General features: G+C 48.7%; 5 protein-coding genes across 5 annotated transcripts; 2 read left to right on the forward strand and 3 right to left on the reverse strand.

Annotated features, from left to right (window-relative positions):
• Positions 1–275: 275 nt before the first annotated feature.
• T069G_06503 (major intrinsic protein domain-containing protein) lies at positions 276–1,398 on the reverse strand (the record flags this gene model as incomplete). Its single annotated transcript, XM_056173713.1, has 2 exons — positions 276–1,270; positions 1,353–1,398. 2 exons carry the CDS (start codon positions 1,396–1,398, stop codon positions 276–278), a joined length of 1,041 nt encoding a protein of 346 aa, XP_056027292.1.
• A 2,661-nt stretch (positions 1,399–4,059) lies between these two features.
• On the reverse strand, positions 4,060–9,537 carry T069G_06504 (methyltransferase domain-containing protein; the record flags this gene model as incomplete). The annotated part of the gene is made up of 3 exons (XM_056173714.1): positions 4,060–6,794; positions 6,882–7,564; positions 7,628–9,537. 3 exons carry the CDS (start codon positions 9,535–9,537, stop codon positions 4,060–4,062), a joined length of 5,328 nt encoding a protein of 1,775 aa, XP_056027293.1.
• A 1,506-nt stretch (positions 9,538–11,043) lies between these two features.
• T069G_06505 (scytalone dehydratase domain-containing protein) lies at positions 11,044–11,592 on the forward strand (the record flags this gene model as incomplete). The annotated part of the gene is made up of 2 exons (XM_056173715.1): positions 11,044–11,068; positions 11,132–11,592. 2 exons carry the CDS (start codon positions 11,044–11,046, stop codon positions 11,590–11,592), a joined length of 486 nt encoding a protein of 161 aa, XP_056027294.1.
• A 95-nt stretch (positions 11,593–11,687) lies between these two features.
• Positions 11,688–13,005, reverse strand: T069G_06506 (o-methyltransferase domain-containing protein; the record flags this gene model as incomplete). Its single annotated transcript, XM_056173716.1, has 2 exons — positions 11,688–12,719; positions 12,781–13,005. 2 exons carry the CDS (start codon positions 13,003–13,005, stop codon positions 11,688–11,690), a joined length of 1,257 nt encoding a protein of 418 aa, XP_056027295.1.
• Positions 13,006–14,971: 1,966 nt separating this feature from the next.
• On the forward strand, positions 14,972–16,264 carry T069G_06507 (uncharacterized protein; the record flags this gene model as incomplete). The annotated part of the gene is made up of 4 exons (XM_056173717.1): positions 14,972–15,127; positions 15,194–15,566; positions 15,625–15,810; positions 15,867–16,264. 4 exons carry the CDS (start codon positions 14,972–14,974, stop codon positions 16,262–16,264), a joined length of 1,113 nt encoding a protein of 370 aa, XP_056027296.1.
• Positions 16,265–17,576: the final 1,312 nt, after the last annotated feature.

Below are 17,576 nucleotides of genomic sequence, written 5' to 3' on the forward strand. Positions count from 1 at the left end.
AATTGACGACATGGTTGAGATGTTGTGAAAAGACTTTTGAATATGGGTTCTGGGTAGAGTTATATCGCCATGCCGCCTGCATACGATTACGGCACTAAGAAGAGAAGGTTTAGTTGCGCTTAGTCAACAGCCAAGAGGACATAATTTAATGAGTTGTGTACATGGTAGTGTCACTTTCGGTATAAGGCAAGATAGTGTGTTAATATGTAGTTATTTTATTTAAGAAGCTATTGGAGTAGCTCTATGTCATTAATTTTCTACGTAGCTATGGGTACCTAAGACTTATATTCGCCTCTTCTCTCCTCAATGCCATCGACAGTAGTAGTTCTAGTAATGTGCCTCACCAAGGCCTCATCTCCGTCTGCGTGAACAGCATGGCCCGTTCCAATGACACTCAGGCTGTCTCGCATAACAAACTCATAAAAGGCGCTGGAAACCAGTGTAGCTGGGATACTGGTAAAGATTCCAATGGCAGCATAATTCATGTAAGAGAAGGCCTCCCTGCCGTAGAAGATGGCGGCAACAACTCTGGGGCCAAAGTCGCGAGCCATGTTCATGGTGAGAGTGTTGGCTCCAAAACCCCAAGCCATGGCACCATAAGCCAGTCCAATGACAAGAGGGGCGAGAGATGGAGAGACAAAGGGGTTCGCCGGGTCGAGACAGGCCCAGATGATGAGACCAACGAAACAGTCGCAGAAGAACTCGGTCATGAATACATATCCCATTGATTGGCCAGGGTTAGGGAACGAACATAAGACACTGGCTGGAGCACCGTTTGCAACAAGAGGTTCGCCGGCAGCAAGAAGTACTTGCTTCATCTCCTCAAGTTGCTGGTGGTAGATGCCCATGAGCACAAGAGCGGCAATGAAACCTCCGAGAAGCTGGCTGAAGATGTAGTATGGCACCTTCTTGAGGGGAAAGCCTTGCCAAAACCACAGCGCAATGGTAACAGCCGGGCTGAAGTGGCCTCCAGAGGTTGGTGCGCATGTAATGATGGCAAAGGCAATGCCCAATGCAAAGGCAAAGCCAATAGAGAAGAGACTGCCAAAGGCAGTGGAGCCGATGGGGTTTGTAGCATTGATCGTGAAGGAAGTGATGGCGCCGATGCCGGGCAGCACATACATGAACACTCCGGTGGCTTCAGCTATGCATTCACGCAGCCAGCGAGGACGCCGGTGTTCAAAGTCGAGTCGGCGCTGCGAGACGCGTCTTGGGGGTACGACGTTACGGCTGATATGTTTTTGGACTGCATCAGTTGTTCCCAGCTCTACTGCATGGAGTGTTAGTTGACCACACTGAGATTGACAAAAGAGCTTGACTCAAAGCCAATAGAGGAAGGAGACAATGCTTACAGTCATGGGTGTGCAGACGATTCAGCTGCTCAGTTGGCGACGACATGATGTTTAACTTGTGTAACAGTAACTTGATGTTTCACCTCTGCTGTGTATATCAAAGCCAATTAGGCGCTTGAATGGAGGAAGAAGATAAGAAAGGATCGTCACAACAGGAAGAGGTATGAGACTATATAGTTTCATGCAGGGCACCGACAAGATGCTCGTAGTCACGTCACGCATCCAAGCATCAGCAGCACAAACTACCATGAATGTACGGTCAGACCCTGTCGGAAGCTTCGCACACTCCGTACGGGATCCAACCCTGCCCGCCCCCCTCCCCAGAAATAGACGCCCCCAGCTTTGAATCTACGTTGGTGGCATTGGATCGCTTGCTTTCGATAGTTGACAGGAGTTGCGTCGACTATCTCCCCCCTACCAAAAGGTGGCTGAACTTGTACATGAAACGGTTCTTTCGGCCGGCCGCCCATTGGAGGCAACATTTCGCAACAAAGCCCACTCCTTGTCTTGCTTCTTTACCCCGGACAGGTGCCCACCTTGGCCCCTCCTCGCCTCCATGTTCCCCCGCAGTCTAACGATAATTCAGGCCATCTCTCCGGGTTGCATGACGGATTGTCGCTAGCCCTAACAACGGGAGTACGAAGTACGAGCTGGTTACGAGGCAAAGTCACGCAGCTTGCTCCCGCTGCGAGACGAGGACTAAGACGAACTGAGACGGATATATCAACAAAGTCCGCCTCCTGGCTGTATCTAAACAGAAGGCGGCCCCATTAGTTTGCCCGACTAACAAAGCCCAACTGGTGGCTGCGGAATGGGCAAGTGTTCTAGGGCTATCAAATTCATTACGTGGACACTTGTATGCGGAAGTGGCCTTTTTCCTTTTATTGACCTGTGTCGCGATGTGTAAAGGGCGTGACCGTCCGGAAACTTGTTTGGGTTCGCCGTCTTTGTTTGTCTGCCGCCCCCATTACTAGCAGAAACTAGGGCACCAATTGCCAAAAGCGGATCAACCGGTGTAAACTCCTCGAACTCCTTGAAGTTCAATTCTTAGCGAGCCAAAGTCAACCTGAGAATGTACAGTACTTACAGGCAGAAGGCTAAAAGAGCGAAAGAAGCGCCCTGTTGCTACTAGACTATTAGCCACCCCAACATTGTTACTGCATGTCTAGACTAAACAGCCCATCTTGATGAATTTCGTCGGCAAGCTCTCTTGGCCAGATCGCCCGTGGAATTTACCCCGTACTGCGGAATGGTGGATGTGTGGGGAGACCCTTGTCCGTTGTGCTGAACCTCACCTCATCTCATTCCCCCCACACAAACCCCAAGACAAACTCCAGGTTCTCGCAGTTGTCTATCTGATAGTTTAATTCCGTTGAGTCCAACGGGCTTGACCGTTTGTGCTAAACGACATTTGGTCCACCCCCGCGTTTCTGGCGAGCCAACGGACGTCTGCCTGGTTCCGCTGACTTGTGGACTTGTGTGGTTGATTGGAGGCAAGGCATCACCAATCCATGACTCATGGGGAAGTTGTTCGACAGCCACCAGACACTAGAGAAATCTGAGCCGAGGCACGTCTCCATCAAAAATGAGGAGAAGCAGTCTAGCCAGCTTCCTTCCCGGGGCTATTGCCGAGCAGCGCTTCAATTTTAAAGCCACTGGCGTTTTTTTCGTCAACTTCATTCTCTTTGTTTTCCACGCCAAAATAAAAAACGAACCATCCCATCTTGAACGCTGAAGCGTGGCGTTTCTTTCCGGCAATGCAGCCAAGATATCTTGGCCAGCCAGTAACGAGTTTCGCCAAGTCGGGACGCCGCCGAACGACAACGACTAGCCACCGGTCTCCGAATCTTTCGTACGATTGACGAGTTTCTCAGTCTTTGGGTGCGACCAATCAGCGTCGACCGGACCGCTCTCGGGGAAAGCAGCTCGTCTCGTGCGACGGAGACTTTTTGGGCCGATTTTCTCCTAGGACGAGCATGAACTAGGCTGGACGGCATTGTGCAAGGGCGTACGAGTAGACTCTTTTTTAGATCGGACTTAGGGATCAGCTCAAAAAGCAAACCGTGATTTCTCTATTCGGTTTCTTAATCCTGCGTTCACCGATATGCGATGAAGCCACCACGATAATTCCGCGGATCTGGTGTCGAAAAGCCGCGGCTGGCTGTCTTTCAAAGAGGGGGAAAATTCCCTATATCAGCCGTTTTGGGGTCATACGTGGCTGCGCCTCTAAATAAAGGTAAATAAAAAGGGCACTAATATAGCTGAACCGCGGTTGAAGGAATGATACCCTTGGTTGGCTTGCATGAACCAGCTAGGCATAGCACTGTCATCAAACTACATGTATTGTGTTGCAGCCGGGATATCACGATCAACAGCCATGTTGATGGACCTGCATGCGCCGTCGCCCGTGTAACTCGTCTAATTAACTTTGTCTAGAGCTGATGAGGCTTCGTTGAGATTGCAACTCTGCATCGCTGCACCAATCAGCAGACGGCGATATCGTTGCATATCATCCTTGTCATGTTCGCAGCTCAGTTGCTGAGCTTCACTAGGATCAGCCAAACGATGGCGTTCATCTTTAACAAGTCACACAGCCGAGTTACGCGGTAGAAGGATCACCCGTGATATCGTAGAATATTGGCTGTATTACTGTCTGAAATTACAAAAGATTATATACGAAAGATTATACGACTACAAACACGCTGGTTCAATAAGCTAATATGATCCTGCAGATCTTTGACTCCTCAGTCTGTCCTTCTGTCCAATCTACTTCCCCGAAGCCGGCACGAAGAAGGGTTTTCTTCCAATCACTCACATCCATAGTAGCATGGTCTCTGCCATCATTGAAGAGCCACCATCCATCTAACTGTCCAAAAATGACATCAAGGAGATAGTAATTCCTCCAAGTGTATTCCACAAGAGTGAGGAATCCACCTGGGCGTAGCAGTTGGCGAGCATTCGATGAACTCTTGCAAACATCAGGAGTTGCATGCATGACGTTTGTCGCAATGATCATGTCAAAATAGCCCTTTATATCCGCAGAAGGGTCTTGCGTTATGTCAAGGGTTCTGAATTTAACAAACGTGTGCTCTCGTAGTTTGGATTTAGCTGCTGTAATAAAAGAAGACGAAATATCCGTAAAAGTATACTCGACAGAGATGCCAAGCTGAGCAAACGCGTTGACTGCGGGAAGAGTAGTCCCACAGGTGCCCCCTCCGATTTCCAGCACCCGGACAGTCTGGCGTAGTGTCTGTGAGCCGAAACATGTCTTGATAAAGCTCACAAGCTGCTGAGATACAGAAGCCTGTATGGGGGCGATGAGGTACTGGTCTGCCATCAACTTGCGCTTTTCCGGGCTACCAAAAAGCAATACAAGTGGATCCAACTCGCCAGAGAGACACTCATCCAACTTGGAGCCAACAACGTGGAGAAGCTTGTGTTCAGGTGCAAATTGCGGAAACTCAGCAATTATCCGGTCATATCTCTCGGATGATGTTGGTTGAAGAGCCACAGCTTTGGACGTACGAACCCAGTCGTTATGAACTTGAGTGAGGAGACCATCATCCCGAAGAGCGCGCATTAACTGAGCCATGAGCTTCTCGTTTCTTGGTAAGTGGGGTATATCCGGAATCTTCTGGCCGGCGTTGATGGCGGAGAGGTCGCACCCAAGCTTGGCAAATGCCTCAGTGATGTAGGCAACAATCAGGCTCGCTTGAGAAGGGTGGATTTCTGAGCAGAACTTGTCACATCCTGTTTCTTGGGCAATGACATCGAATTCTTCACGTATTAGGTCGAAAGCTTTGTGAGCTGCAGTGGATAGTTCCTTGGTTGGCCGTGGATCCTCATGCCCTGAAAGCTTCATGCTAGACGTCGCGGAAGTTAGTGTTGTGTTCTTGGATCCAGTCGTATCTGGAACATCAGATGGAGATCTTGAACTAACATCCGAATTGTAAGAGAAGCCGCTTGTTCGGTCCGCAATGAGTTTGCATAAAGCGCCGACATTGTGGGCACTCTCAAATTCCCGCACGCCGATTTTGATAGAGAAGACTTTGCTGATCTCGTCCGCAACCTCCATTCCCATCAATGAATCGATGCCGAGGTCAAAAATGGACATGTCGCTGCGAAGGGAGCCAACATCGACGTCGGCAATGCGGCCAAGTAACTCGAACAGCAATTTAGAAACATCCGGCAAGTCTGGTGACAGGATTGACTCGTTGTCGACGGACGAATCTGGAGTTTGAGGTCGTGTCGTGACGGGTTCAATATCTTCAATGACCTCCTCTGATGAAATTGAGTGACGTCTCGGGGTGAACTGAGGGGATGGAATAGTAGAAGAAGCGTTTGAAGCAGGAGCAGTAATAGTAATATGCCTGGTTGGCTGTGGGGTTGCGATTGCAACAGGTCTGCTGGGTTGAGGAGGTATAAGAGTAGCCCGCTTGTTAGACTGAGGGGCTGCAACCGTGAGAGAGCCGCCGAGAGCTTGTCGTAGAGATTCAACCTGTAATTTGGAGAACGTGACGTCCAGAATGACTGCGGATAGTTGACCACTTTGTGTATCGCATACAAAAATGTCGCAAGTCGTCTCTGGGCCGTCAAGCCCGAAGAATTTGAGATATACCGCCCAAGAAGCGTTTTTACCAGACAACAAGTCAAGAGAGTCTTCAAATATGACTTGTCCCATTGCCATATTGACGAAAACCTCATTCTCCTGGATGTCTTGCAAGCCGTTCAAGCAGAGCAGAGGAACTTGGATGAAATGCTCAATGGCCTCATACTTGTTATTGAATGAAGACACTAGGTAGCCTGCGGCTTCGTTGCCTTTGGCAGACACTTCTTTGACGGACTGCCCAGATTTTGGGATTTGAAAGACGTTCAAAACACTCTTATAGACAGCTTTTCCCTTGACTGAGTCAGCTTCGTCGTCATTCGTGAGATTTTTAATAAGAGTAGTATCAATGAGTCTTCGGAAGCGAGCAAAATCCGCCTTGACTCTCTCGCTGCTGACTGAAGGAGCGGAGACAATTCCGGAAACGTAAGTTTGGCTGGAATTGGCGGTGCTAGTGATGATAAAGTTCCAAGACTGCGAATGCTTGACCCTGGTGACTGTCAGATTGAGATTATCCTCTGACTTGGCTGGTATCGGACTCTGCTGTGCTAAATATTCCACATTGTAAACATTGTTCTTTTGGGCGGGAGAATTTTGGATTGTGTCAATAGCTTTGGAAACCAGGTTCATTATCGAAGCAATGGAGCAGATTTGAACATCGAGAATGTAGTTCTCGGAGCAGATGGTTTGCCAACTCTCGCAACGAGTATTGATGCGAAATTCGCCTCCATCACTGGTCTTTTGCAGTAACTGTAGGAGTGATGCTGGCTCTGAGACTGGAACTGGAACCTCGACCGCTGGAGGGGCCAAGTCTTTCCATTCAAGCCAGAAACGAGCTTTGTCAAATTGGTATGGTGGAAGATTCAGCACTTTATACTGCTGTTGTTGGCTGTGGTGGAACGGCCAATACTGTATGGCCAAACCGAGTTCCCAAAGCTGCGCTGTCATTTCAGCTAGAGGCTCTATGGACGACGCAGACTCCAGACTCATAGACTTGATGTTGTTTGCAGATGCTTGTGTTCCGAGAGCTCGCCGTACCATGGCTGCGCCGAAGCCTGAACCAGCCTCAAGCCATGTACAGGGCCCAAGTTGTTCTGCAATCCTCTCTACTGCCTGGTGGAAGTATACTGGATCCCTCATGTGTGACGTGACGAGAGCCGGAGTGGCAGTCTCCCAAGTGCCAAGCTCGGAGCAAGTCTCTAGGGGAATCTTTGGAGACTGGAAGTTTAATTGTTCGGTAATATCTTGTAGAGGTTGGAGCAGGGGCTCTGTCAAGGAAGAGTGGAAGGCATTTGTGACTCGCAATCGTTTCGCTTGGAATGGCTGCGGTGCAGACTTCAGGAAGGCTTCTAGAGCGTCCACTGAAGAAGTACTACCTGCGATAACAAAACTTTGTGGCCCGTTATAACAAGCAATATCGAGTCCGAGATGCGCATGCTGCGCTAGAAGACTCTTTACTGTGCCCAGGTCCGCTTCGATTGCAATCATTGAGCCAGAGTCATTTCCCCAATGCTCCTGAATCAACCTAGCACGTCCAGTGATCAGTTGCAAGCCGTCATGAAGCGATAATACTCCTGATACACAGAGTGCTGTGAGTTGGCCAAAGCTGTGGCCGACAAGCTTAGCTGGTTGAAGCCCGCAGTCTATCCAAGCCATGGCACTCGCATACTGCGCACTGAATAAGATAGAGTGGAGGAGGACAACATCTTCATGTGGACCAGGCTCAAAAATGTCCGGGAAGATACTTGGAGATCCAAGTGCACGCAGCGTAGCATCGCAATCATCCAGACGCTTGCGGAAGATGGCAGAAGAGTCATAAAAGGACCGAGGAACGGTAGCCATCTTGCCAGTTTGCCCGCCAAAGTACAATACAACTGGCTGCTGTTCGATTTCATTCTTTAGAGGCTCCCTAGATATTGTTGACGAGAGAAAATCCTTGAGCTCTTGGAGCGAGGAAACCGTTGCGCATGCAGTGAATGGCAAACTGGGGTTCCTGCGGCGCCATAAGTGGTAAGCAATGCCCAATGCCAAGTCATCGCTGGCTGAGTCTGATTGGCTTATGAAACTCAGCAACTCGGAGCAATATGCTGACATGCTGGAAGGGCTGAAAGCCGTAATTGATACGGGATAGGTCGCTACCGATGTGGACGAAGATCGGCTCTTGATGTTTGGCGGCTGAGCAACGATCATTGCTGCATTGGTTCCCGAGGCGCCGTAATTATTGATGCACGCAGCTTTGAATTGAGCGTTCCATGGAACCTTGCTCGTAGCAATGGCCATTCCACTGGGTTCCATGGGTCCAATTGCTGGGTTAAGGTTCTTTAACAATGCTTGTGGCGGAATCATTCCCTTTTGCATCATTAAAATAACCTTGATAAGTCCAGATAATCCAGAAGTAGCCTCTGTATGTCCAATGTTACTCTTTAGTGAACCTAAGTAAGTTTTATCACCGTGTGGGCGAGAATGGTTGCCAAAGACGCCTCGTATGCTTCGAGACTCAATTGGATCTCCAAGGGCGGTGCCAGTTCCGTGAGCCTCGACGTACGAAATGTCATCGGCATGCATACCAGCACGCCGTAGAACCTTTCGGTACAGATTCATCTGAGTAGGCCCATGGGGTACCGTGATGGAGTGTTCGTTTGCATTCTGGTTAACGCCGGTAGCAGCGATAACTCCCATGATAGGATCACCATCTCGAATAGCGGCAGAGAGCTTCTTCAGCACGACAACTGCCACACCCTCTCCTCGACAATATCCATCAGCTGCAGCATCAAAGGATTTCGATGCCCCTGTCGGACTTGTGAACTGGCCACTGGCAAGGTTCTGGAAGGTATCAGGGCTGACAAAGATGTTCGTGGCCCCTGCAATGGCAGCGTTGCAGTCTCCAGTTGCAACGGCTTGGCAGGCTTGATGGATAGCTGTACCTGACGCTGCACATGCTGTGTCATACATGATGGCAGGGCCAGTCCAACCGAAGTGATGGCTGATCTTGCCTGCGATAAACGGCCGGATTGACCCGGTAAGTGAGAATGCTGAGGGTGGATGGGTCGCCACATTCTCAGCATACTCATTTGTGCATGTGGCAAAGTAGCAGCCAATGTCCCGCTCTGTCCCCGTTGTGTAGGTGTCACGGCTGAAATAGCCTGCTGACTCTAGAGCCTGGTATGTGACCTGGAGCCCCAGTCTCTGCTGAGGATCCATGAAAGTGGCTTCGCGACTGGCAACCTTGAAGAACTTGTGATCGAAAGCATCTACATCGTCAATCGTGTTGGCCTTGAACGGCCTTTCATATGATCGACGTGCGAAACGGGCATCTGGGAAACGGTCCTTGGGGAGATCACGATATAGTGTTGTCCCAGTTTCGAGAATTTGCCATAGTTGCTCCAGAGACTCAGCTCCAGCAAACTTGCATGCCATTCCCGTTACGGCAACGGCTGAGTCTTCAGAGTATGGTAGGGAGGGAGATGCATCCATCTCTGGGTTTCCACCCTCCAAGGTGTCGTTCCCATTCTTGTTGCTCCAGGCATTATCCATGCCTTGGGTGGACGAGCCATGGCCCATCCCATCATGAACGGCCATTTCTGCGGGCAGCCCAGTTCAGAATGGCGTGGGTCAGCTCGTTACTCGAGACGTTTATTCCAAAATCCTTGTAACGTGTGAGATAAATAAGAACTTAAATGTTGGATGCTGGCATACGTACCAAAAAGATCGATAGTTTGGGGCTGAGAATATGTATTAGATGCTGGACATCTTGCTGAAAGCCCATACATAAACTATACAATAACAACAAAAGAGTCAATGTGGCTCAAAATAAATAGGCAAGCTTGCCTACCTGTGATTCAGGCTGCCACTTCAGACGATTTCATATCCAGTTTATATCCGGTCTATGCGAATGTGAACGTAAGGAAGCTGGCAATTAAACGAGTCTCGCGATCAGCGGTCTCTTAACTAAAAAGGGGAAGTAACACTTCCTCATCGGTCTTTTCCTAAACTCCATAGCTATGTTGGCACATGCGAAGTGACCGTAATTCGGCCGCTACAATAACAAATCACATTGTTTCACAGGCTGAAGACTGAAAATTCCTGATGGCTTTACATGGGGCTGATATCAGCGACAGGTGGTATTGCATATTTAGCAACCGGCCTAAGTGGTTGACGTGGGCCGTGTAGATTTAACCCCCGGTAAATCGGCTGCGACCTAGTGGGATGGGTTCAACGGCGCTAATTGTCAAGCACTGTGTGCTTTTCTCGGGGTTTTGATCCTATCCTGCTCTATCATGCTCTGAGATACAGGGTCCTGATCACCGTTGAAGTCTCTCGCCAGGGCCAGGAACCCGGCAAATACTAGCCTCATGTCAACCAGTTAGTCCCGAGGCCTAAGTATTAGTCCATCAGCGTAAAAGAGATGGATCATTTTGATAAGACATGATTTACTCAAGGTGGGGGCCCTTGCAAGTTCATAGATCGTGCTGACACTCCCCCTGGCTTCAAGTGGCGCCACAAGACTTTGACATCTTAAGACTCCGAGTTACACCGGCCAGGACTTTTGTCACAGGTTTGTGCTAGCCAACCGAACCAACTTGTATGCAATACCACCTGTCGCTGATATCAGCACCAGTCGGTTCCACCGAGGGTCGCTCCGTGCCGTTACGGTATTGGTGGCTAAATGATACAAGAATGCTAACGCGGCACTTGCCTGACAAGCTAGGACGGGTATTTGGAATGAAGTACAAGCAGTATGATAGCAACCGTTCCTGTACTGGGTTCGTGATGGATAGTAAATACTCGAAGTAGTAGTTGCACAGCGGCGTCAATCGAGCCACATATACCACTACGGACGGACCTAGCGAAGATCAAACTGAAACCGGGGTGACCCAACTGGAGGAGTTGAATCCCAGTCAATCCTAACCCGCTCCGATGCAGACGCAGCATCGGAGCAACCTCCGCCCAGGATCTTCTGTAAATCCCCTCAACCGTTGGACGGTGGTGAAACCTCTGTATATAATAGCATATTGAACGCAATTCGCACATGCCAATTGCAAAACGAGAACTCTTCGCTATTCGATTACTCGCCCGTAGAACAAAATGTCTGTCGATATCTCGATTTCAGGTATGAACCACCCCGTTTCACCTCACCGACAGGCATATCCAATGCTGATGACTGTGGATCTAGACTATCTTAGCATCCGCAATGTCGCCTTTGAATGGGCAGAGAGCTACGACACTAAGGACTGGGGCCGTCTGAAAGAATGCCTTGCACCCTCGGTCCGGCTAGACTTTCGCAGTCTCCGTGGAGCATACCATGAGAACCTAAACCCGGAAGAATACTCGAAAATCCTCATTGGCATGATCGGAGACAAGCGATTGAAGACGCAGCATTTCCTTGGCGCGGGACAATGGGAGCTCCAGAAGGACGGTCTTGTCCGCGTCGCGTGGCAGATCCGGGCAGCCCATCAGCGATATGCCGATGAGACTCTCGCAGAGGTGATCAACCATGGGCATGGCCACGGTGTCACCACTCATTGGTACCAGAAGATTGACGGGGTTTGGAAGCTGGAGGGCGTCGCACCTAGACTTGACTTTGCCGAGTATGACATCTTCGGCACTCTTGCTTCGCCTGAAGCAGCTAATTAAGAGGTCAAATAAAAACAGCGTCACTTCAATATATGCTATTGATACGAGAACTTTTAAACTTGTGATTTGTGACTGTTCTATTCTAGAGATCGACACTACGGGTTCCATGTTACTTCAACCATTGCGAGCTTACAACCCTCAGGTCTTCGTACGCCTTCCATCGTGAACCGTGGATCGCTTAGCTCCAAGACGCGTCTAAATTCTTCTGCTGATCTATCCTTTCCATTGGAGATTGTTGCCATGATGAAGTCCTGTTGGAAATTGAACTTGCCAGATAATTTCTTGACTGGCCTGTCCTCCAAGACTGAGTCCCAGATAAGAATCTTGGAGCCCTTTCGCAAGGCTGGAATGAGAGCACGAAGAATGATTGCGCTGTGGTGATCGCTCCAGTTATGAAGACATCGGCTGATCAAGTATGCGTCTGGCGGGTTTTCTGACTGTTGAGGTTCCATGAAATTTTGTTCCTGGAAAGAGATTCGTTCGCTGAATTCGGCTGGAAGCAACTTTCGACCCTTTTCCACAACATGAGGAAGATCATGAACGGTAAAAGACAGATTTTGAGTCTTCTTGGCTATAGCTTGGGAAATTTGCCCATAGCCACCACCAAGATCGACCAGTCGGGCGCCAGGTTTATCCAGAGTTGACCAGTCAAATCCGTTGATGATGTCAAAGAAATTGAAGTCTTTATCTTCGACGCAATACTTCATCGCCCCGTCGAAGCGATTGGCACGTTCCGGCTCTTCAGCCAAAACTTTGAAGAGCGATCTCCCGCCGTTCTGCAGACTGAACGCACTCTGATCAGGCTCTCCAGCATCGTCACCAAATTTTTGCCAGGCCTCAATTAGCTTCAAACTCGCAGGACCTATGTCCTCAAGTTGAAGGCCTATAGCACTGTAGTAGCCATCGTCCGCAGCTAGAAGCCTGGATATAGCAGTATGGCAAATATGGCCCGGCTCTGGTTCGTCAAATATGTTCAGCGTCATGGCTGATCGAATCGTTCGAGTAACGAGAGATCTGCCCAGCCCGCTGGTGGCCGAAATCTCATCGTAGGTTGCCGTCCCATCGAGGGGTACGGCAGAAGCTAGCCTGTATCGCCATATTATACGAAGAATAAGTTGGTCCGTCCACTGTTTCACATATGGATCAGCAATGGCATTCCCTTATTCATTGATAGATGGGAGTTAATACCCCAAAGGCTATATCGAGTCCAGATAGTCTGGCACCTCTGAGGAGTTGCGTAATTGTGTGACTAGTATCAAGAAGATCCCATCGTAGCTTTTGAGCACTATCTGGCAGTAACTCGAGGGTGTCTTTGTCGAAAGATGTGGGTGGAAGATTGTTTTGCTCAAGGAGCTGCTCAACTTCTTTTGCCTGAGCTAGCAGTTCTTCTGCCAATGCTACCAATGAAGACATTCTTGAAACAATTCCTCAATATGGAACAACGCAATGACCTACGATACTGATACACATAGCAGAACTCTATGCAAGATGAGCGAAGACAGCTCTTCAAGGGACAACCCTGAGTCTGCTTAGCAGTCACATATCACAAACAGCAGCAGCCACGTTTACCGAGCTTTGGCGATCTAATCCATATCTGCCATGGATGATCTGCCACCTTTTCGATGGCCAAGCAGAACCAGCTGGGCTCATTTGGGATCGAGTTCCTATTCTGGGTTAAACCTGATCATTTGCGGATACGAGAGCCACATCCCGGTCAGATGCCTGGGCGCGCTAAAGACACAATGCCGTCGAAAGGTCTGACATGATTCACTTCATACTGTGCGGAGCTGGATGAAATCCTTCCACGGCAAAGCGGCTTGACCTGGGCCGTAGGCGAAGGGCGGCCAAGCCGGATCACGGAGCGGAGGTTCATGTGGCTCGGTGATGCCCCATATCCAGAAGCCGAAGCGCATTGAACAGACCATCACGGCAGACTCAATTAAGCAGGTCTGATTTGGATTCTCCCTCGAGAGAAACTCACCGATTCTAATGCTGTAACAGAGTTACCCCATGCCGAGTGGGCCGGGAATGGCGTTTCATGACACACAACCTGGTCTATCAAAGGAGCACTTGTGTGTGTACTAGTAAGACGGGACGAGACGGGACGAGATTTGCAGCCGGGGCAAAAATCAGACGCCAGGCTCCACCATCTCATCAAATAGCCAGCTAGACTTACTTGTAAAGCGAAGCCGAATCTTTATTAATATCTTATCGAGGAGCCTAATGCATGTGCAGACCAGTATGGTATGCAATAGGTATGATATTATTGCCAGGATTGAGGAATCCCCCTATTCACAAGGTCTACATGCAGCTGAGAAAACTTTTTTCTTTTCCCGCCTCTCGGCTGAATAGGAAAAGCCGATACTAATCACATCAAACATAATATTTCCCTGCGTTATCGTAGCAATGTCAATGCGATATTTTGCTTCCCCAGATACGTCATATTGTCTTTTCGCCGCTAAGAAGATAACGGGGTCAGAAAACGTCGATCTTCTTCAACTACAGAAGGACAATGCAAACATACAAAGACTGCTGACATGGTACCCTCTGCAGAGCTGTAGAGGGATTTGCTCGCTTAAGGCTACTCGTATATTAATATACGGAGTACGGAACATCCTTGGCCCCCATTGGCCCTGGACGGCGTAATCCGAGTGCCTACTTTCTGTCTTCAATACGACGCTGGAGCGAAGAGGCAAAGAGGATGACCAGCTGATGCCACCCAGGGTCCGTACACCCAAGTCATACTATCCCAGAACAGACCGAAAACATCATACCTGGAGCACCACCTCGGCGAGGCCTGCTCCGCGCTCAAATGTCGCATCTTAAGCTGCTGCTCACACACGAGCCACAACCGCTGCTACCTTCCACCACGAAAGCAGGCATGTCAAATCGCATCTCCGGGGGGGCCTTGGCGATGTACAGTACGACTTGGTCTTACCAACAGACTGAGATATACTGGATTTCCCTCATATTCATAGTGTTGGCTGAAGAGTTTATGTACTGTGTTGCGTCGAAGCAATCTTTGTCTGTGTGGACGGGGGCGTAATGGTGTGATGTCTTTCGTTCAGCCATATTCATATGGTGGGGAGGAGGGCCGCATATGTAGAGATTCTGATCGATCTTCGTGAATCCACGCTGCGAACAGTGACAAGGATGCGAACTGCTGCATGCACTGAGCCAAGAGCGCCATCATCTCTGATCACTCCCAATTTTAGCCTCGTCATCCCACGCGGTCATTTTTTTCTGTTTTTTATTTTTTAATTCCTCTAATACTAGTCGTAAACCTATCCTCGGCTAGTGCTTCGACTGTGGAAATTCTTCGTTCTTTTCTTTTGTTTCTTGTATTATTTTCTTGTAGTCGTTTTCGTCACGCTCCATCATGGCCGATGTAGGCGGCGACAAAGGCCCTCTTTGTCTCGCAGTTATCATCGCCACATTGGCTGTTGGAGGCATCCTCGTCTTCACTCGCGTCCTCACTCGCACAGTCATCAGACCACATTTTGGTTGGGACGATGGCCTCATAGTCATTACTTGGGTATGTATCGGAAGCGCTTCTCGGCGCAAAATGTCTCGTTGACGTCAACTGACTTTGTCGTCTTAGTTCATTATTCTAGGCTACAATGTGTGCATGTTCGTCTCGATTCAACGAGGTTATGGAAAACGCAGCGAGGCCTTGACGGAAGCGCAAATCACGTCGGCGATTAAAGCAGAAGTCATCGGCCAGTTTTTTGCCATCGCTTCATTTCCATCCGGCAAAGCCTCCATCGCATATCTGCTACAGCGTATTTTTCCTGGCAAGAAACTACAATGGTTCTTGTGGTCATTTGTTGCTGCAAATGCCATCTGTTTCTACGTTGATTCCGTCTTGATTTTGGTCCAGTGCCAGCCAGTGGCATTCCAGTGGGATCACACTATCCCGGGAGGCAAATGCTGGGATTCAAGAGTTGTCGTTGACTGGGGATTTCTCACTGGCAGTTCGTCTCGCCTCATGCTCGTTAGGCTATACAAATTCCAAGCTGACATGATATCTAGCTATCGGCGCCCTTACGGACTTTTGCTTTGCGGTCCTGCCCTGGTTCTACCTCAGGAAGCTTCAAATGGGTCTCAAAGAGAAAATTACCATTGGCGTTGCCCTCAGCATGGGTTTCTTCGCCACCGTTTGTTCTTCTCTTAAGATCTATTATACTTGGACTCTAGGGTCACACCAAGATTTTACTTGTAATTCCTCCCATGATTGGCGTCAATGTACTAAATGGAGACTGACTTGTATACAGATGATACCGTCCCTTTGGTCATTTGGTCGTGTGTAGAGCTGGCTTCCATCAACGTGGCTGCCTGCATTCCTACTCTCGGCCCACTCTATCTGTGGCTCGTTGGTAGTAGTTCGAAAAGCACAAAGGCGGTATCCGACTATGAGTCAAAGCATGGGACTGGCTCTGGGAAATTTGGACGATTGGCGAATCGGAACAGTAGAGGTATTGAGCTCGAATCCCTCGATGACCGAGCTTTCAACATCTACCAATCCAAATCCTACAGGGTCAGTTTTGAAGACCGCGATGACAAGCCGATAAAGGTGACAGGGACGGCTCAGACGACGGAAACGACACAGACGATACAGACAGAAGCCGATGTTGGGGCTACTATCACGGTCCAGCGCGCTTACGCTTATTAAAGCTCAATGTTTTTTTTTCTCTTTCTTATAATGAATACAATGTTTGGTTAGTTTAAGGCGTTTTAAGACGCTCGCAAAAGAGCTTGGGATGGAAGGTTGCATGCCAGTGATAGCATGGATACGCGGTTTGCGGATGATAGTCATGCTGCACATGGGTATTTTGTATCCACTATTGTTATGCGAGTCAGCTTGATGGATCATGAGTACATACATAACATGTAGAGATAGGTTCAAGGAGTATGGTGGCAGTCTGGATGAGATTAGCGAAATGAGATATACCCAAATTTGCAAAAACCATAACTGCATGTAGAAATTAAATGAAAAGGTCAAGCGCAGTCAGTCTCAAGCAGATGAAACATCTCTGTATGATTCAAGTTTCTCAACAGCATTCTTGACCTAAGGACCTACTATAGAGCAGTCTAGTTTCCAGAACGTTCGCGTATCAACAAAAGTAGCATAGTAAACACACTATCTGTATTGGAGTTGCTGCACTTTTACAGAACTTCACCGTGCAGATCTAGTTGTACACTCTACCCCATATGGATATATGATGCGCACAAAAAAATCTCACCGCGTTGATGATTCGCAGCTTGTAGCAGACTGTGCCTGGTGAAGACACTTGAAGACGTGGTTAGGTAAGTAAGAAGATAATTCTCCGTAAACTCTAAGCTTGTTTCAACTGTACCATGACGAGAACGTGTAGGGATCCTATTTAGTCGTTGCAGATGGCTGGCTTGACTTCTGTTTATGGTAAGAAACCAAGTGACCCTGTCGATGAAAAGAGTAAGACAAGCCCTATGAGGTTAAGAAACCCGAAGCACTGCAGCGCTTTCATTCAATGTAGCATCGCACAGCCTCCTGTAACCTAACGCACAAGGACCTTCGTACTTGGTGCACAGACAGTGAGAATGGTTCCATAAACTCGAACAACTGAAAGGTATCATCATCATCTTTACATTCCCCAAGAGGAATCGCGACCTCAGCATTGATACTCTAGAAATTCATGCTGTTAGCCTGTAACAAATGTTGAAGATAGTCCCACCTTTGTTGCTACAGACATAATCGTGTTTTATTTCCATCAGACCTTCCTTTTCTGCTATCATGCTACGATTACTCTTCTCTTCGGAGATATACCAGTACTTTGACAATGTCACCTTCCAATAGGCGATTTGCCACGCCGATCATTCATTTAATTGCTGACGGTCAAGGCGCAGTTTCCGAAGAACAAGTTTTTACGGGCTAATTGGAAGGTCATGGAACTTATGGGTCGCAGAGCCGAGGTTGCAGGAGTTTGTCTCCTAATGTAGACAGC

This window comes from Trichoderma breve, chromosome 4 (assembly GCF_028502605.1).
Source record: "Trichoderma breve strain T069 chromosome 4, whole genome shotgun sequence".
Classification (NCBI taxonomy): domain Eukaryota; kingdom Fungi; phylum Ascomycota; class Sordariomycetes; order Hypocreales; family Hypocreaceae; genus Trichoderma; species Trichoderma breve.